This window comes from Lissotriton vulgaris, chromosome 4_1, assembly GCF_964263255.1.
Source record: "Lissotriton vulgaris chromosome 4_1, aLisVul1.2, whole genome shotgun sequence".
NCBI lineage: Eukaryota > Metazoa > Chordata > Amphibia > Caudata > Salamandridae > Lissotriton > Lissotriton vulgaris.
In genome coordinates, this window is record NC_141691.1 from 238,600,969 (window position 1) to 238,618,062 (window position 17,094).

Genomic DNA, 17,094 nt, shown 5'->3' on the forward strand with positions numbered 1-17,094 from the left:
TGTGGTTTAAATGTTTCATTCCACACCGCCCTCTGGACTATAGTATAGGGCGAACCTGTATCTGCCACTATGCTTATTGGCACTCCCCCAATCGTCATGTCCAGCACCGACTTGGTTGATCTCTTGGTATCCACACTTAACACTTAGTCATAGATGCAGAGTATGGTGTCATCCTCTTCTTGGTCGTTCTCCTCCGGGCCTTCTTGTCCTTGATCTATGTATTTAACCATACTCCATGCGGACTTTCTGCGGCACACTTTCTCGTAGTGCCCTACGATCCCACAGAACATGCATTTGGCGCGAAACGCCGGGCATTTCCTGTCGTAGGCCTCGCGTGCCCAACTTCCGCATCGATAGCAGGCCTTCTTGTTGTTTTCCCGGTGTTCCTGGATTCCCTTGCCACCTGTTCGGTCCCTTCGGTGTGGTCCCTTTGATTTTACTGTCTCTTAGGGGCTCCTCTTCTTCTATTCCTGATCACCATCGGACTGGCCAACGTCTCTCTCTTTGCCGCTTCCACGCATCGTCGTGCCAATTCCGCTTTCTTGACTTTTACCATTACTTCTTTCAGCGTGGCATCCCCACCAGCCCATAGCTTGTCTTGCACGGCTGTACTTGTTGTGTGCATTACGATTTGATCCTTAATGAATTCATCTTGGAATGTATCGTATCTGCATGTGGACGCCAGCTTCCTCAATGCCACCATGTATTCTTCCACCAATTTTCCCCCCCGCTTGCTGCTTCCTTGCTTCCTCTGTTGAAAATTGTATCTATCGATTGAGACACAAACCGCAGGTCTGTAGTGCTCATTCAATTCTTCAATTGCTTTGGCATATACGTCGTCATCTGTACTCCCACGTTGTTTGGGCACTAGGTTTTTGAAAATCCTGAGCCCCTCCAGGCCTAGATTATGTAACCGTATCAGTTTCTTCCCCTTACTGGTAAATTTCTCCTCGTTTTCATCTTCAAGTACTTCAATGAAGTTGTCAATATAGTCTCTCCAGTCTTCCCACCTCATAAGGGGTTCCCCTGGCTTGGTTAGGAATTGTACGGGCGCTGTTGCGGACGATGCCTGTGCACACATGGTTTCGCGCCTTCCCGGGGGTGGAGTCCCACTGTTGCTCCTGGTGCGCCGTTCTCCTCCTGCTTCTCAGACAGCAGCTGGGGGCTTTCTGTCTCTGCCCCTTCGCTCTTCTCTGAGATCGCCAGTGCTCCTGCCCGTGGGGTGTACTGTGCTCTGGGGTGCCCTTTGTAGTCTACCACTCTGCGTGCCCTTTACTTCCTCCCCGGTGCTCAGTGTGGCTCCTTTGTGGGGATGTGGGCTCTGCCGCGCTCTCTGATGTCCCTCTGCTGTGTTACTTACAGGCCCGTCGAGCTGTTTGATTGTTGCTCCTGCCTGGGTTGAGGCTCTCTGTTTTCCGACGTTGTGTCCGGGTTTTTTTTCGTTTTTTTTTTTTTCCATCCCGATCTCGTTGCCATTGTAAAGTCGCCAGCGCTCCCCATATACGACAGGACACAGCGTGAGGGTTAATGCATTTATTCTTTTCTTTCTCTCTCGGAGCGCCGAGCCGGTAAAGCGTCCTAATGTGGATGCGCGCGCATCCACAAAATGGCCGGAGGCGCGACGCGTCATCACGCGACATGCGTCAGCTAGAGTGCTGACACTACAGGCAGGTGTCACTCTTTTGTAGGGTGACTCTGTGACACCATGTCACCTGGGCACCACTTTTCCATTTCTGAGCTGTGCTTTTATCTATCATTGTAATCAGATGCGTTGGTCCAATTGGAATCATTAAAAAAAGAACCAAGACTACAAATAGCTGAAAGCAGTGGTGCGTTAAAGCAACAAATGCAAAAAGAACAGTGATTTCCTAGAACAGTGATTTCCTAGTGATATCACATCATCTTCTCATCAATGTACCCAGCTGTATTATGCTGCCTTTTGGTAAGGTTCACACCATAGAAATACCATGTACATACATAACGTACACAGTCTGCAACCAACATGATGTAAAACGTGTTCTTTGGTGACACAGAACTATTGTGACAAAGAATATTCAAAACTTTTAATCCACTGTGTATGTTATTCAACGGATGCGATTTTGTGTCTGAATTTAGAAAAATCACTGTATGAACATATAGCTGTGAGTTAAAGTAAAAGGATACATTTTTTCAGGATGGAGATTGCACCACTGACATCTGCAGACTCTCAGCTGGTTCACTTCCTATACGTAAGGGTTTGTAGAAGTTACAACTAAACTGACTGTGAAGAGTTTAACTGGCATTATGTTTGACCTAGTATAATGCCACAAAACTTTCAACATTACTCAGTGAGTTAAACGCTCACTGCTGAGCAAAGCAGTGGTCTGTAAGTCTCAAGTTTGATTCTGGGCTGGGCCAAGTCTGTCTTCCATCCTTTATAGCCATTCTTTTATATGCTTGCTCTCCCCTTAATCTCCCCATGCCTCACCGATTCCTTCCACAACACTGCTTGCAGGCCCGACACCATCCCTCCGAGGCCACTGCTTGTTTTGCTGATCTCCTATCTCCTGCCTGTTTGGTTAATTTTCACATGATGTGCAGTGCCCTCATTCAATCTCCTCTCCCTACCCCCTTGCACAGTACTACTTGCCCGCCCCCACCTATGAGACTGCTGTATTGATTTATTATTCTTATTTTAAATGAGTAGCTTTCATTTATATTGGGCCGACACCAGACTCCGTTGGCGGAGCTCTTACCGATGCACCATATTAATTCCCTATCCATGTTGCAGGGTGCAGTACCTTATGTTTTCAAGAATCCCATGGGACACCTAGTGACAGGTTGTGGTACTACACCCTTTCCCTGCTTCGGGCACACTAAAACAGTACATTTTGTTGTACCTGCAATAATGTGCTGTATAGCTAAATACTTATAAGGTCCCAAAGGTGAGACCGATTGCATTGCAAATTCTTGCTTAACCTGCTGTTTATAGAAAATCACAGACTTCCTTGCACTGCACTTTTTTTCTTTCAGTTTGTTATATTAAATATTCCACGTTTTGGCTATATTTTGTTTTCCTTTGTAAAGTACGGACCCTGGATACCTTTAAACCCTCAAACATGTACAAGACAAAAGACCCCATTTTTGCCAGGAGGTAAGTATGACGGCTGAAGTATGACCTGCTGCAAATATAAAAAATGCTCCGCTCTAGTGGGAGTTGGGGGGGTGGGGCCGTTGTGGAGGGGGGGTAGACTACTAGACGTTAAGTCGTTAAGATGTTTCACCCATTAAATTAAAACTGGTACAAACATACATTGATTTTAAAACCAAATGATACATAGTGTATGTTCAGCTTTGGTTCCATAATCTATTTTTTCACTTTGGCTTTGGTGCAACAACATTTCTGTATTATGGATTGTGACGGAATAGTTATGCATAATTCACATTACAGAAGTTGCAAAATGGTTTTGCACTGGTAATTCCACCGTGCAAAATTTCTGTATTCTTACACCCCTCTCTGTTGTATGTCACGAGTGTTTCCGTGATTCCGACGCTTTGATTGGTGTTTTGTTTCTGTAGGCTAAAGGACAAATTTGAAATCTATTTTACTTTTGTCTTCTAGCTTTCAAGATCGTCTCTTTGTCCGATTTGGAAATGACCTGGAGAAACAGAAAATCATTTCCCCCTTTGCTCGTAAAAATTATACTAAAATCAAGACTTGTATATTTTGGGAAAAAAAGGAGGAAACCTGATGTACCTTACCAGGTAAACACAACTTAAATATTATAGTTTTGTGATTCTTCCCCACGAAGCACAATGTGCAAAGAAGTTGCCACATGTCTGTGAGTATGCGTGACAATTTAGAGTTAAATACTGCATATTTGTGATTGTGTACATATTGACGGTGTAAAAAAGTTTTTAAAAGCTACAATGGGAGTTTAACAGGTTCAAAAACTATTTTTTTAAGAAATTCATTCGTTAAAGTGCGAATAGTAATCTTGCATTAGAGTTCTGAAATAGCTGTAAGGCTGCATATTTTTGTTCCACAAAATGTACCCGAAATAAAATAAGTGCAAATATTGAGTGAAATTAAGCAATGCTTGAAAAAAGAATCCGCAATGTCATAACGTAACTGCAGATCAATTTTTGGAGTGTACCAGACTTTGTACTGTAGGATTTGTTCTCAAGTCAGAAACTAGTGGATATGTAGGACCTGCTTACGTTTTCAAAGAGAGAACACATTTCGTGATTTTCTCTGGTTGATCAATGGATGTAAACATGTAGATTTATGCTTATACAAAATTAATTTTCGACTGAGAATGAAAAACAGGCCTTTATAGTTGGTGGGACACCAAAAAGGAGAAATCGTCAGAAAAAAAGTGAGTTCCAAGTGAGTGACAAAGGAGTGTCCTTCAGTAAACAAAGCAAACCAAAGATATGTGTAAATGAGGTGTTATTATTTGAGTTATTAGTCAACACATTTACTTTGTCACATTTTAATCTGTCCTAACATAGACGTTGGGTATAATTTCAATATCCCAGGTGTTCAAAATTGGGTTTGTGGTTGGCAGAGTATGCACCCTGCTTGATCAGGTACCCCAATCCTAGTCCGGATAAGTCAGAAGTACACTTTAAACTGTGCTCACTCTCTGGTACCTTGGCACAGAACAATCCAGCTTAATTTCAGAGGAAATGCGTAAACTATTTATGTACACAACACAGTAACACAATGAAAACACCACAAAAGACTCAACAGCAGTTTAGAAAAATACCAAATATTTTTATGAATAAAACTAGACCAAAATGACAAAAATTGAATTGATAGATGTCGAGATATACATTTTAAAAGATTAAATTAAAAAATAGCGATTGGAAGCAAATATAGCTTAAATAATTAATTGGGTGCACTGGACTAGGACAAAGTCAAGAGTTCAGACAGTTGCGATGGAGCGCTGGCCAGCTAAGGGACCAACACAGGGCCTGCTGAAGAAAAGAACTTTAATCCTTGTCGCAAAAAACAACATATACGGTGCCAATACTGATGTTGATTCACTATATTATTTCCACTGGGGTACAGGAAACCATTCAAAGTGACCCAAAGTAATTATTGCTTATTTCTTTATTTTTAATAGAAAAGTTTTTTCTGTATTATTTTTTTCTTAAGTTATGAAAAATTCTTTTAAATGTTACAACCATCACATCCTACACAGAAACAATTAATTTGTGGATAAATAACACAAAATGAAAAACATGTAGCATACTCAATTTCAAATCCAGTGGACATACAGTTTATTGTCATAGATGCATCTTTATTCGAATTTGGCCATATAAAACACCCCCAGCTCCGGCATGGAGAGTCAGCCCATCGCTGTTCCTTTGGTCTGGAAGTAAAAATCATTTCCAGATCAAAAATAATTTTTACGAAGAGCAAAACAAGCCAATTTCTTGATAAATTCTGTTGGTACCCTTGTTGGTTTGGATATTTTTTCTAAAAAGGATTCTATTCCAGATAACCCATCGTCCTGTGGTATCTGAGTGTTCAGTGACACTACATCAAGTGTGACTAATCTGTATGTTCCTGTTTCAAAATCCATCGTCTGAACTTTGTTTAAAAAGTCAGTTGTTTCGGGGAGGTAAGATGGTACCTCTTGCATGAATGGTTTTAAAAAAGAAATCAACATATTTTGATATTGGCTCAAGTACTGATTCGCAATCCGACACTATCGGTCTTCCTGGTGGGTAGGTTTCACCTTTATGCACTTTTGGCAAAATGTTCTTTCGAAGGTTACCACTTCTTTAGGTATTTACTGTAAGGAGGGCAGAATGTCGATCTATTTCTAAGTTCTGTGTTTTTAGAAGTTGGATTTTCAGAGAAATAAGTTATCAGACAAATCATTCTACTAAATTCTATGACTTCTGATTTTCATTTTCACAAAGTTTTTTTTTTAGTTGGGACTAAGGTTAAACCTTTTCCTAAAATACTTTCTTCCGCTTCAGTAAGAACAATACCGGACAAATTATAAATTGGTGATTGTATTAGGATTTGTAGTACCGCTGCCTGGTTGTCATTTCCCAAGGTTGATTGACGTATCTGCTTCCTCCGCATGGCTTCTGCTGGCCTCTGCCTAAAAAAGGCCCACCTTGTTGCTGGTTATTTGCTCAGTGGTTGCTATTAAAACCTCCTTCGTTATTGTCGTTTTCTCCTCCTGAAGATGTTGAGGTGTCTGAAAATGAAATGAATTTATAGCGTAACCTTCCCTGATAGTCTGGTAGGAATCTTTGTGATTCCGGACGTGAATAAAAATAAATTTGTAAGTATGGATATGTTCTTTCCAAAGAAAAAGTCTGTTTGTACTTTTCAAAGTTGATTGCCTTTTGATTTATGGTGTAATCCTTGAATTCAGATGAACTGTGATAAAGACATGAACAAAGATACTAACACCGTGTCCTGCCGACTAGAATAGAAGTGAAACCTGTCTTACCAAAAGAGAATCCTGTGAGATTAACACACTGTTTTCGATGGATGCGAGGATAAAACTATCTGAAAAAATAGAGAATAAAACAAAAACGGGGGGGCACAGTACACACCCGCGAGGTGCTTGACTGCCCCATACCCGGCTATCTTTCAGGCCAGGACACTGGGGCAGATATTGAGACCCGCGGTCCTGGGAACATAGGGTGCCTCACTACGTGGTGTCAAGGGGTGGCACTGCAGTTACTGGTTCTATTTTCTCCTGGAGACCTAATGAGCTTTCTGGCATAATGGGCAAACCCAGGGGCCTACAAGCAACGAGGACAGTGCCCAGGAGCAATTACAATATACCCCAGAGGACCCAATGCAAAAACAGCTGAGCAAACTCCTGAAGGCCATAGCGGACACAAATGCCACCCTCCACCAAGATATCAGCACGGTGGGCTCGACCTACTGCGGGAAGAGCACTAGAATTTATCTGAGAGCGTGAAAGGGACTGAAACCAGTATTGCGAACTAATGCTGGCACAGAATGCATTAGAGCAGAGTGTAACAGAGTGTGTGCTATAGCAGAGGTCCGAAGACGCCTAGGGGCGCCACTGGAGGAATAACATCAGGGTCCTGGGACTGCCAGAAGGGGTTGAAGGTAGTGATATGGTGTCCTTCTTGGAGCATTGGCTACGTAGTGTGGTAGCACCTGTGGGACTGTCAACCGTCTATACACTAGAGAGGCCCCATTGAGTTCCGGCCAAACCGCTGGCCCCTGGAAGACCCCCGCGGCCCGTGGTGGCTCGATTGCTCCATTTTCGAGACAGAATTTTCCTCCTGCAAAAAGCTCGCACTGCGGGCCCATTAACCGTGGACAACAGCAGAATCCCCCTCTTCCCGGACTATACATTGGAAGTGCAGCGAAAACAGGCTTTTTACCTAGAGGTCAAGAAGGCATTGAGAGAGGAAGGCCTCCAATACTCTCAGTTCCCAGCCCGGTTGCATATTATCCTAATTATCCTAGATGGGAACACACTACTGTGTAAAGTCTCAAAGGCGCCTGGGACTGGTTAGTGGCCTACAGGACTGGGTCTTCACGGTGCACGGGCCCTGGACCTGCTCGGAAGAAAACCATGGGAATTAGGAAGAGCTCCCGAAGACGACCTCGTAGAGGCCACAAAGGAACCGACCTCTTTGCAGACAGAAGGGGAGAAGGCTGAAGCGTTGCAGGCTGTGGCAGCGCTTATGCAGGGCCACTTGCATAATTTGATTTACAGGCCCTGGGCACATGATGTACATAGGGACTGATAAGTAAATTAGATATGCCAATTGTGGATAATGTCAATGTTACCATGCTTAAAATAAAGGACACATGCACTTTAGTTAGCCCTGGTTAGCAGTGGTAAAGTGCTCAGATTCCTAAAGCCATCAAAAACTAAGTTAGCAAACATAGGAGGTCAGAAGGCAGAAAATCAGGGGAAACCATGCCATGGGTGCCAGGTATAACACCAGGGCAGGCGTAAGCAAGGAAGGAAAGAGTGGACACCTAAAATGGCACTAAAATGCACACAACACACCTAGGCAACGATGGTGGAAACTTCATCAAAAAAGCATGGTCAGCATGCATTACAGCACCTTTCTGACTTGACTGGATTTATAACGGGGTTAGTGTGTGGCTGAAAATAATGTTTCCGTCTGATATACCTGCACATAAATCCAACTATGATGAGTATTTGCCAGTGGAGTAAAATGGAGACCTGGATTTACCAGGTCGAAATCCACATGCTGTCTCACCAATCCTGGGTCAAAGACCCATCCTTATACCACCTGCTTATGAACAGGTGGCAAATGGAAACTGAAAGGCAGGTTCGGTGAGTGGAAGGAGGGCAGTGTTGGGAAGGACATCAGAGCAGAGCTTTCTGTACTCTTCCCAAACCATGTCTGGTGGCTGCTGAAAGCCAGGATGCGCATGCAGCCTGGCCCTAATTTGATTTTACTACTGTCTGGTAAAATCGGGTCCAGAAATCCCTCATATTGGAAATCTGGGGGCGTAAACCTTGGCCCAGTTATAATTGGGCGGAGAGCTATACCACCGGGAAATGCTGTTCCTTCCAAATTAGAATTGCGGGCTTAGAAGAGACAGTCATCATGGAAATATTTAAAACCATAAAAGCAAAAAAATACTAATAAACACAATCGTACACCAAAGGATAGCTGAGCCACAAATTGACCTCACAAGATTCCTATCATGTCCGACATCAGTGCTGGATGGGTACCTAAAACTATTGTGGCATTTTGCTGCCATGTATGATATGGCTGATATTAATATATCAGGAAGAGAAGAAGCGAGGTGTCATAGAGGCAAACTATTGCATTGATGAAGAAGTGCGTGTTCATTTTCACTTACTAACCCAAGTGATTCTGAACATGAGCAGTCATTGCAAGGTAGGGTACTTATCATAAACTGCCCACTCCATGACTTTCCTGCCCATATCAAGCTCTTTTTTGCTCGGAACTTAGACTATTTTCAGATTGGGTCCAAATCCAGAGGTGGAACTTGATTGCCTCTGTATAATTGTTTATTGACCCCATTGTTTTTTTTCTTTACAGGATGTATTCCTTCCATTTTCAGGCTGGGTGCTATTTATTGGATACTTTGGGGGTGGGAGAGTATGGTTTTTATGAGTTGCTTGGTTAGCGTACTGATATATATTGGTATGACGTGTATTTGTGACTTGATTTCTGAAGGCATGTTATCAGATATGAGGGTTGTGTCTTAATGGGTAACCTCTACACTTTTGTGGTAGGCACTTGTTTGGTATGGGGGGTTCTAGGCTGCAAGTTCTGTCAGCGAGAGTACAATTTGATTTACAGTGTGGAATGTTGTTGTTACGCTGTCTATCCAGTGATGAGGGTTTGGTATTAGATCACCGTATCTGGGGACATTTGTTAGTTGTTCTTGGGGAGGATGGGGGGGGGAGAGAGAGATGTTGCTTTATTTTTCTCCTGTTCCAGTTGGGGAAGAGGTTTCTTTGATGTGCATGGACAGGTGATAACAATATCCATTCCTTGCAGGTAACATTAGGTCAACGGACCCAAACAGCATCAGAATTGGTTCTGGGGCAGGCGGGGGTGGGGTATTGCCAAACATGGTTGAGAGAGCGTATTTTTACTTGGAATGTCTGAGGTCTACAATATTGCACAAAAAGGTACAGGGTCCATTCGTATCTCAAGCCTCATGTGGTCAATATGGGCGCAGACACAAAAGCTAGCAAAAAAAGTGCAAGGGCAATTGTATTCAGCAACCTACTCCTCATAATGCCAAGGGCAATCTGGGTAGCCACCGGGGTACCAATTTGTCATGCTTATAGTGAAGCGGAAATAGAGGGACGCTATGTCCTATTGCAGGGGTTCAGGTTAACACAATATGTGCATCACATTTTGAAGAAAAAATCAAAAAACCTAAAGAAAACGTTATAAAATGAAAAATATGGAAAATTATAGTAATGAAGACACAGAAAAGGAAAGAAAAAAACGAGAAAACCCATGTTTAAATATATACAATTCATAGAAAAGTTGTATTAACAATGATAAATAATTCTGTCTTGAAGCATATAAGACAAAAGGCGCTCAACACCATACACAAAGAAAGACCTATAAACAATGCAATGTGTAAACATACAAGTGGCTGAGGAAAAAAGGTTTACAAAAATCAGAAGTTCAGGACAAAATTGAAACAACACAAAGCAAACAATGCGTCCTCTTCAATTTCGGCCACATATGTGCGTCAACGTTTTGGAGTTATGGGCCATTTTGGCACATTAATCTATTCTTTTCACACATCTAGGTTCTGAAGATGGTTTAAGGGTCTTTTCTCCCCTTGCTCTTGGTGGTGGTCATTTATATGCGCATTATCTTTTTTTCTAAATAGAGGGGGATTTTGTCTCGCATTATTTTGCTGAAATAGAACCCTTGAATGTCTGATACCCATGTTTATATATTTTTGATTTTTAGATGTTTTATTGAAACTGGTATAGACGCTCATATAATTACCGCTTGTCCCAAAGATGACCTTTTAGTTTTACTATGGTCGAAACCACTTGAAGCACATATGTGGCCGAAATTAAACACGACGCATTGTTTGCTTTGTGTTTTCAGTTCTGATTTTTGTAAACCTTTTTTCCTCAGCCACTTGTCTGTCTGTTTACACATTGCACTGTTTATAGGTCTTTGTTTGTGTATTGTGTTGAGCGCATTTTGTCTCATACGTTTTAAGATTGAAATATTTATCATTGTTAATAGAACTTTTTCTATGAATTGTATATATTTAAACATGGGGTTTCTCTTTTTTCTCCTTTTTCTCTTTCCTTTTGCATTTTCTGTGTCTTCATTGGTCTAGTTTTCCATATTTTGATGCACATACTGTGTTAACTTTAACCCTTGTCGAGATTCTAGTATTGGTTGCCCCTGGTTTAGGTTTTCAGGGCTGCCCCTGTTGTTTATAACTAGTCCTATTGCAGGGCACATTTATGGGAAGGACATAACCATTTGAACTCATATGGACCCAATGTCTATGAGGGTCATTTCTATGCAGTAGTAACAGTATGAGAAAGAGGGAAAAAGGGATACCCTCGGTCCCCCGGGCAATCTCAGTTAAACAACAAGAGAGTGTCAAAAGTTATAAAAGAAATTAGCACAAAATCAGAGATGAAGATCTTCCTGTCGGATTCACATTGGAAATCATTTAGGATTTTTTAGAAGCCTTCACTCACCACCCTGGGTGGTGACATGCTTCATCCTCGGGCCCACCAGGAGAAGCCGAGTGCCTCCCTGGTGTGCTACAACGCCAGATTACTGCGAAGCTGGATTTTTTGTGACAGTGATGTGAAAAAATACGTGATATTAAAATTGTCAAAGAGCTGTACCAGAAAGAAAAATTTATTCAGTGGTCAGCCTGACAAGGTTAAAATATGTGTAGGGAAATGTGCCAATTAATGTATTGGTTATTTCCACTTAAGGTGGGGTCGACCTGTTTCAGCCCTTATGTGTACAGTTTTTCTTCAGGACCATGTTTTGTGTACCTCGGCGGTGTGGGCACGCTAAGGTCCATCCTACCAGAGGACGTGAAAGTTAAAAATGACTGTGTAAAAATTGTGCAGAAAAACAAACCATCAAGTTGTGGGAATTACATCTACTTTAGAGGAACCTGTATAGTTTGTACAAAAAACGATCCACGCCCTATAGGTCTCGGGAGGTGGGTGGGGCGACAATGGTACACCGCCCACAACGCCCTGCACCCGCTCGGCACCTAGCGTCTCCTGCTACCAGACCTCGTGGACCTTAGCGCGCCCACACCGGGGTGGTGAGTGAGGGCTTCTAAAAAATCCTAAATGATTTCCATGTGAATCCGACAGGAAGATCTTCATCTCTGATTTTGTGCTAATTTGTTTTATAACTTTTGACACTCTCTTGTTGTTTAACTGGTCATTTCTATGCAACGTTGCATGGGTTGCCAGAGGGCAGCATAGGCACTCTTTGGTATGGGTGGTCGACTACAACTGTGTCATAGATGGACACTGGGACCGCCATCCCCCAGACCCAAATAAACAAATCTTGAACCCTTATAATGAACCTGGGAAAGATTGATAGTTGGCACCCACTACACCCACAGACACATGGATATACCTGCCATTCAGTAACACAGTGTACATAGATCCACCTCGATCAGATGCTGGTTGCCGGACTGGACCCAGGGATATTGCACACAGTTGAACACTTGAATAGATAGATGTCCGATCGTGCACCAGTGTCACTTCTTTTTGGTTGGGTAGGGGGTACACGTACTGGTTGACGAGCCTCTGGACCTACTGACTACTCCTAGGGGATTCGTTATGTGGGGCCTCCAAACAAAGCCCAGATCATTCTAGCACAAGTAACATTTATCTCAAGAATTTGAGAAATTAGTGCCCGGTTTAGAGTTGAGTGGATGGTTAGTCCTAGTGCACTTGCAATAACGGAGCCTAGATATCTGTTACCTCCTCCATTAGACCCTAAATCAGGGCGTTCGTCTGTAAATTGCATTCTTTTTGCCACATTTAGTCTAAAGTTTTGTAAAGGCAAGACTTCATCTTCTACAGATCTCCCAGTAAAGAGGTGTATTCAATTTGAGAAATAAATTGTTGGTATACACTACTTGTACAAAATATGCTTGTTCATGGGCTTTCTGACAAATTAGCACATGTTTCCTAAGTTCAAAAATGATCTATATGTACACTGTATTGATTTAAAATATTATCTTTGATGTGTATGCCTAATGAATTCATGTTATCTGTAATCTAGTTGTCCAGCTGAAGTGTTGAATATTGGCGTTAGCAATGTCCTTGATTATCGTTCCTGTTATCTTTTCTAGGCATATTTTGAAGTGGCTGACCAATCGGGCATGATGTCACTGGTTTTGTGGAACTCCGTTTGTTTTGATTGGTTTCAGAGTCTAAAAGTTGGTACTGTAATTCTGCTTCGTCAGTATTCAGTAAAACTGAGTTACCCCTCTAGAATTCGTCCAGTTCCTAGGAACCCACAGATGAATATGTTTACAACAATTGGTTAAGTACTTCATTTGTATACTTCTTTTTAACAAGTTTCACGATACATCTGATACTGTCTTTCCTTATAATTCTCTGTCATATAATTACAGTTTCTTTACTCCATCCAGTAGCAAACTCAAATAAATAATTTCTAAATCTGGTCACAGATGTATTTCATAACTATACAAAATCTCCCACATAGCCCCCTTCCTAACACACTCTTTCCATACCAGGACTTTTCTTTGTTTGCAGGGTCCAGCATTAAGAAATGCTTATTTCTTTCCTATATGTTTTGCTATGCTGCAATTTAATATTTGCTTCCTCTGTCTAATTTGTACTGGGTCTTCAATAAGTTGAGCTGTTTTAGTAGGGTGGTCTTTCTTATGTAATGTATTTCATGGACTCAATCTGCCGCCTCAGCCTCTGGTTTGAGTGACTGCATGCATTACAGCTTCTCTGCATGACACTTGCAGTTTGCTTAAGGTGCTCATATTCTTTGAGCAGCTAGTGGTGATTTGATATGTCTGGCTGAGCCCCTACCATTATAACGTAGTTCAGTATAGACCACATTGCATGGTACAATTTACGGCAGTCGTTGCAAGTGGGTTCCGCATATTTACTACATCCGGAAATTTTGCTTTTTGATCACCCAGTTTTCTAACCTTTACTGTGAGCGAGTTTCACTACCCGAATTTCACTTAGTAATTTAATTTTAAATTGGACTGCTGTTTGCTGCCAGTTGTCTGCCTTTTAAGATATGGCAGCTGCAACACAGAGTAAGGAGGCACTTAGCTGGTTTCATGTGAACATGTGCACATGTGTGCGATCTGCAAATCCGAGACTACAGTCTTGTGCAGCCTGGTAGCTGCACACAGGTAACCTGCCTGTGGCACTTTTAAACTGCAAATTCGACCTGCCAAATTGACCCTTCTACAGACCTAAATCTTCCTTTGAAATATTAATAAGTCACCCATATGTAGGCCTTATTGCCAATAAAGTGAGAATGTCACCAGGCTGACTGCTGCCATAGGGAATCGTTGGGTTACCTTATTACATTAATTAAGTGTTAAATTTGAGTTGGTAGCAGCTAGAGAAATACAACTCCCACTCATTTAAAATGTAATTTGTAAACCTCTTTAGTCGTAAAGTTGGATTTTAAATTATTTTGGAAATTACGCTTTTATAAAGTTAGTATTTCGCTACCTTTCTGTGATGGTTGTCACACTGGGAAATGTGTATTGGAGGCAGAGCGTGAACAAAAGGGATCTGGGTGTAGAGGGAAATGGGTCTTTCTGGCACAATATCTGGGAAGGAGCCTTGCCCTGCACTAATTTTATTTCAAAGGAACCTGCCTCCAGCACACATGAAGAAATCTGACACCTGGGCCGCAATTGCCTTTGTTTTAATAGAAGGCTGCAGCCAAACCCAGAGGAAAGGGAGGAACTGACCAGAACAAGTTTTAGCGCTAGTCATAAAAGTGGCATCCCCTGAACAAGAAGTAAAGAAAGACCCTAGTCCTGGACGGCCACGGCGGCAACACCGTGGACCGTTGGATGCAAAGCCCTCTGCAAAGCCCTCTGTGAACTAAGAACGTTGTTTACGGCTGAACCCCTCCGAGGCTATATGGGTCTCTCCAGGGCTAGTGACGCTGGCCCCTTAAACCCCTTGTTGACCAGTTTGGGTTAGATTTGGACCTCTGTGACCCACCAGGTGAAGAGGAGTACCAGAAGTCTGACAAAATTGAAAAAGTAGTGCAGGGAGCCAGTGCAAACAGCTCTCTGCAGAGTGCATCCTTTTTTAGGCCAGAAGGCATACTGAAACTGCTCCAGGTGGCTAGGGATCACCAACATGAGCAAAATGAGCCTAAGATCAAGACAAGAGGCTCCATGAAATGCCCCTCATAAGAGATGACATTTTCTCTGAGACCTCCATTTCATGTAATGACCGTATTTAAACTGTATAACACAACTTTAAAAAAAAAAAAAATTGTCTTTGCAGTCTAGCGGTTCCATATTAATTCTCATATTGTTTACATCGTACATGCATCATTAAACTGATACCTCTACAATGATATAATTGAACATTCAGCCCAAAGTCCAAGAGCAAATGTGAACAACAGTCTTCAGCACTAGCAGCACTCTGCCTGCAAACTGAGAAAACAAACAATCCATTCTGTGATGCCGCTCAGAAGGATACGGAGCAGGCTGTGCAGAGCTGGGATCCTAGTAGCATCCCCCCTGTCACTTTTCAATCTGGCATGCAACCACCTAGTAAACCACTGGAGCTGAGCTGATCAGTAGAATGTTTCCCAATCTGGCGCGGCCAAGTCGTCCTCCCCAGTAGGCTTATGCAACCTAGCCATGGACACTTTGTCTACCTAAACTCCAGGTGAACCAGTAAGGAATCCAATTCCTTAAAAACAGTGCAAGAGATGGAAATCAGTAGGGTGGTAAAGAAATATAGTAAGCGGGTTAGAGCCCCCATTTTATTGACCGATATGTGGCCCGGGAAGGGCAGGGTCCTCCAAAAAGCCACATTAGCTCAAAACGCCTGCACAGCTGCACCCACATTCGCATTCATTACATCCCTGCGGAAGTGATTTCTGCCAATTTATAAAGTCTTTTTTTTTTTTTTTTTTGGTGTCAAAATCGTCAGGGGGTATACAGCGCACATTAGAGGCATTCTGCTCCTTTTGCCATCTGAGAAACCTGGTGATCAACACCTCGAGAACAAAGTTTATGGTCTTTAACTATAAACTGGCCAATTGCCCCCGCCCGCATATGAACAGAACAGTGCTGGACCGTGTGTCCACCTTTGAGTATCTGGGGGTCACTTTGAACGATAAGATGGATTTGGGGTCTCAAACGGGCAGGGCCAACTTAAAGCTGGCCCAATCTTCGGGTGGCATTTTAAAGGTTTTTAATGACACCTCATTGAAACTTGTGAGCCCGCCTCTTAAGATCTATAAGGCCCAAGCAAGAGGGGGCGCCCTTTATGGCGTGAAGCTCTGGGGTCATACATCAGCTACCCATCTGATGCTCACTGAAAACAGCTTTATTAGGCGCTTACTTCGTCTTCCTGTGAGCTCGCCCTCGATCCCTCTGAAGTAGGGTTTGGTTCCAATTCAGGAGATCGTAGCAAATCGCCCTCTCCTGTACTGGAGGCGACTTTGGGCGACCCCTGAGCTTTCGAGCTATAGGGATGACCTGAGAGACATTCTGCAGAGGGGGACCTCTGGGAAAATACCCTGGCTGAATTACATCAAGCACCTCTGCCATGCTTTAGACAGATGAGACATGTGGTAGTTTCCCCAAGATTCCTGTCCTCAGCTCTCTAAAAAAACTATTGAATGTAGCTCTTAGGAGGTACCGCATGGAGTCTATAACTAGCAATCATTTGACAGGTAAGCTAACGGACATTTTCCTGAACATCAAGGCTAACTCCCGCTTTGAAGTCTTCCTGGATGATATCCAGCCTGCCCCTTGCTAAGAAACTTTACATTCAGTTCAGACACACCATACTGCCATTGAGGGCGGTAACGCACAAATGGCGGAACACCTCCTCAATGGCAAGTACATGCCCTGGGTGTTTGAGCGGCAGTGAGATAGATCTGCACGTTCTGCTCTTCTGCCCCACTTACGCTAGTGCAAGGGAGAAATGGATTCTACAGCTGTGTAGGGCCAGGGGCTTTAGGGACTACAGGGAGGTTTTCAGGATTCGTTAACCACATCGCTGCTGTGGTTATTTTTCCCCTGTGCTGGAAATTGCTATGCTCCTGTATTCATGACGAGCTCAGCTCGTCATCAGCACAGCTCAACTGTGCCTCATGACGAGCTGAGCTCGTCATGAGCAAGGAAGGGGTTAATATGATACTTTCCCCCTGATAGTCTTTGCCACAGCAAGATTTCTTCAATCCATGTGGTACATGAGATGTGCAATACTAAAGCTGGAAGCTCATAGTTCGCATTAAGGGCTACTTTTAGGAGGTGCAACATTTTTTTACCCAATTTTATACATTTTATATACTGATATTTCGGTGTAATATCTGATGTTTGTTTAATATTTGTAGGAA

At 42.7% G+C, this 17,094-nt stretch overlaps 1 protein-coding gene across 3 annotated transcripts in view; it reads left to right on the forward strand.

The window, feature by feature from the left end:
* The window catches only part of RADX (RPA1 related single stranded DNA binding protein, X-linked), a 228,033-nt gene that overhangs the window by 12,854 nt on the left and 198,085 nt on the right, over positions 1 to 17,094 (forward strand). For all 3 annotated transcript variants that reach the window (XM_086918577.1, XM_086918578.1, XM_086918576.1), the window contains exons 2-3: positions 3,602 to 3,744; positions 12,848 to 13,040. In XM_086918577.1, coding sequence (XP_086774703.1) covers positions 3,602 to 3,744; positions 12,848 to 13,040 — 336 coding nt within the window. The remainder of the gene's footprint in view (positions 1 to 3,601; positions 3,745 to 12,847; positions 13,041 to 17,094) is intronic.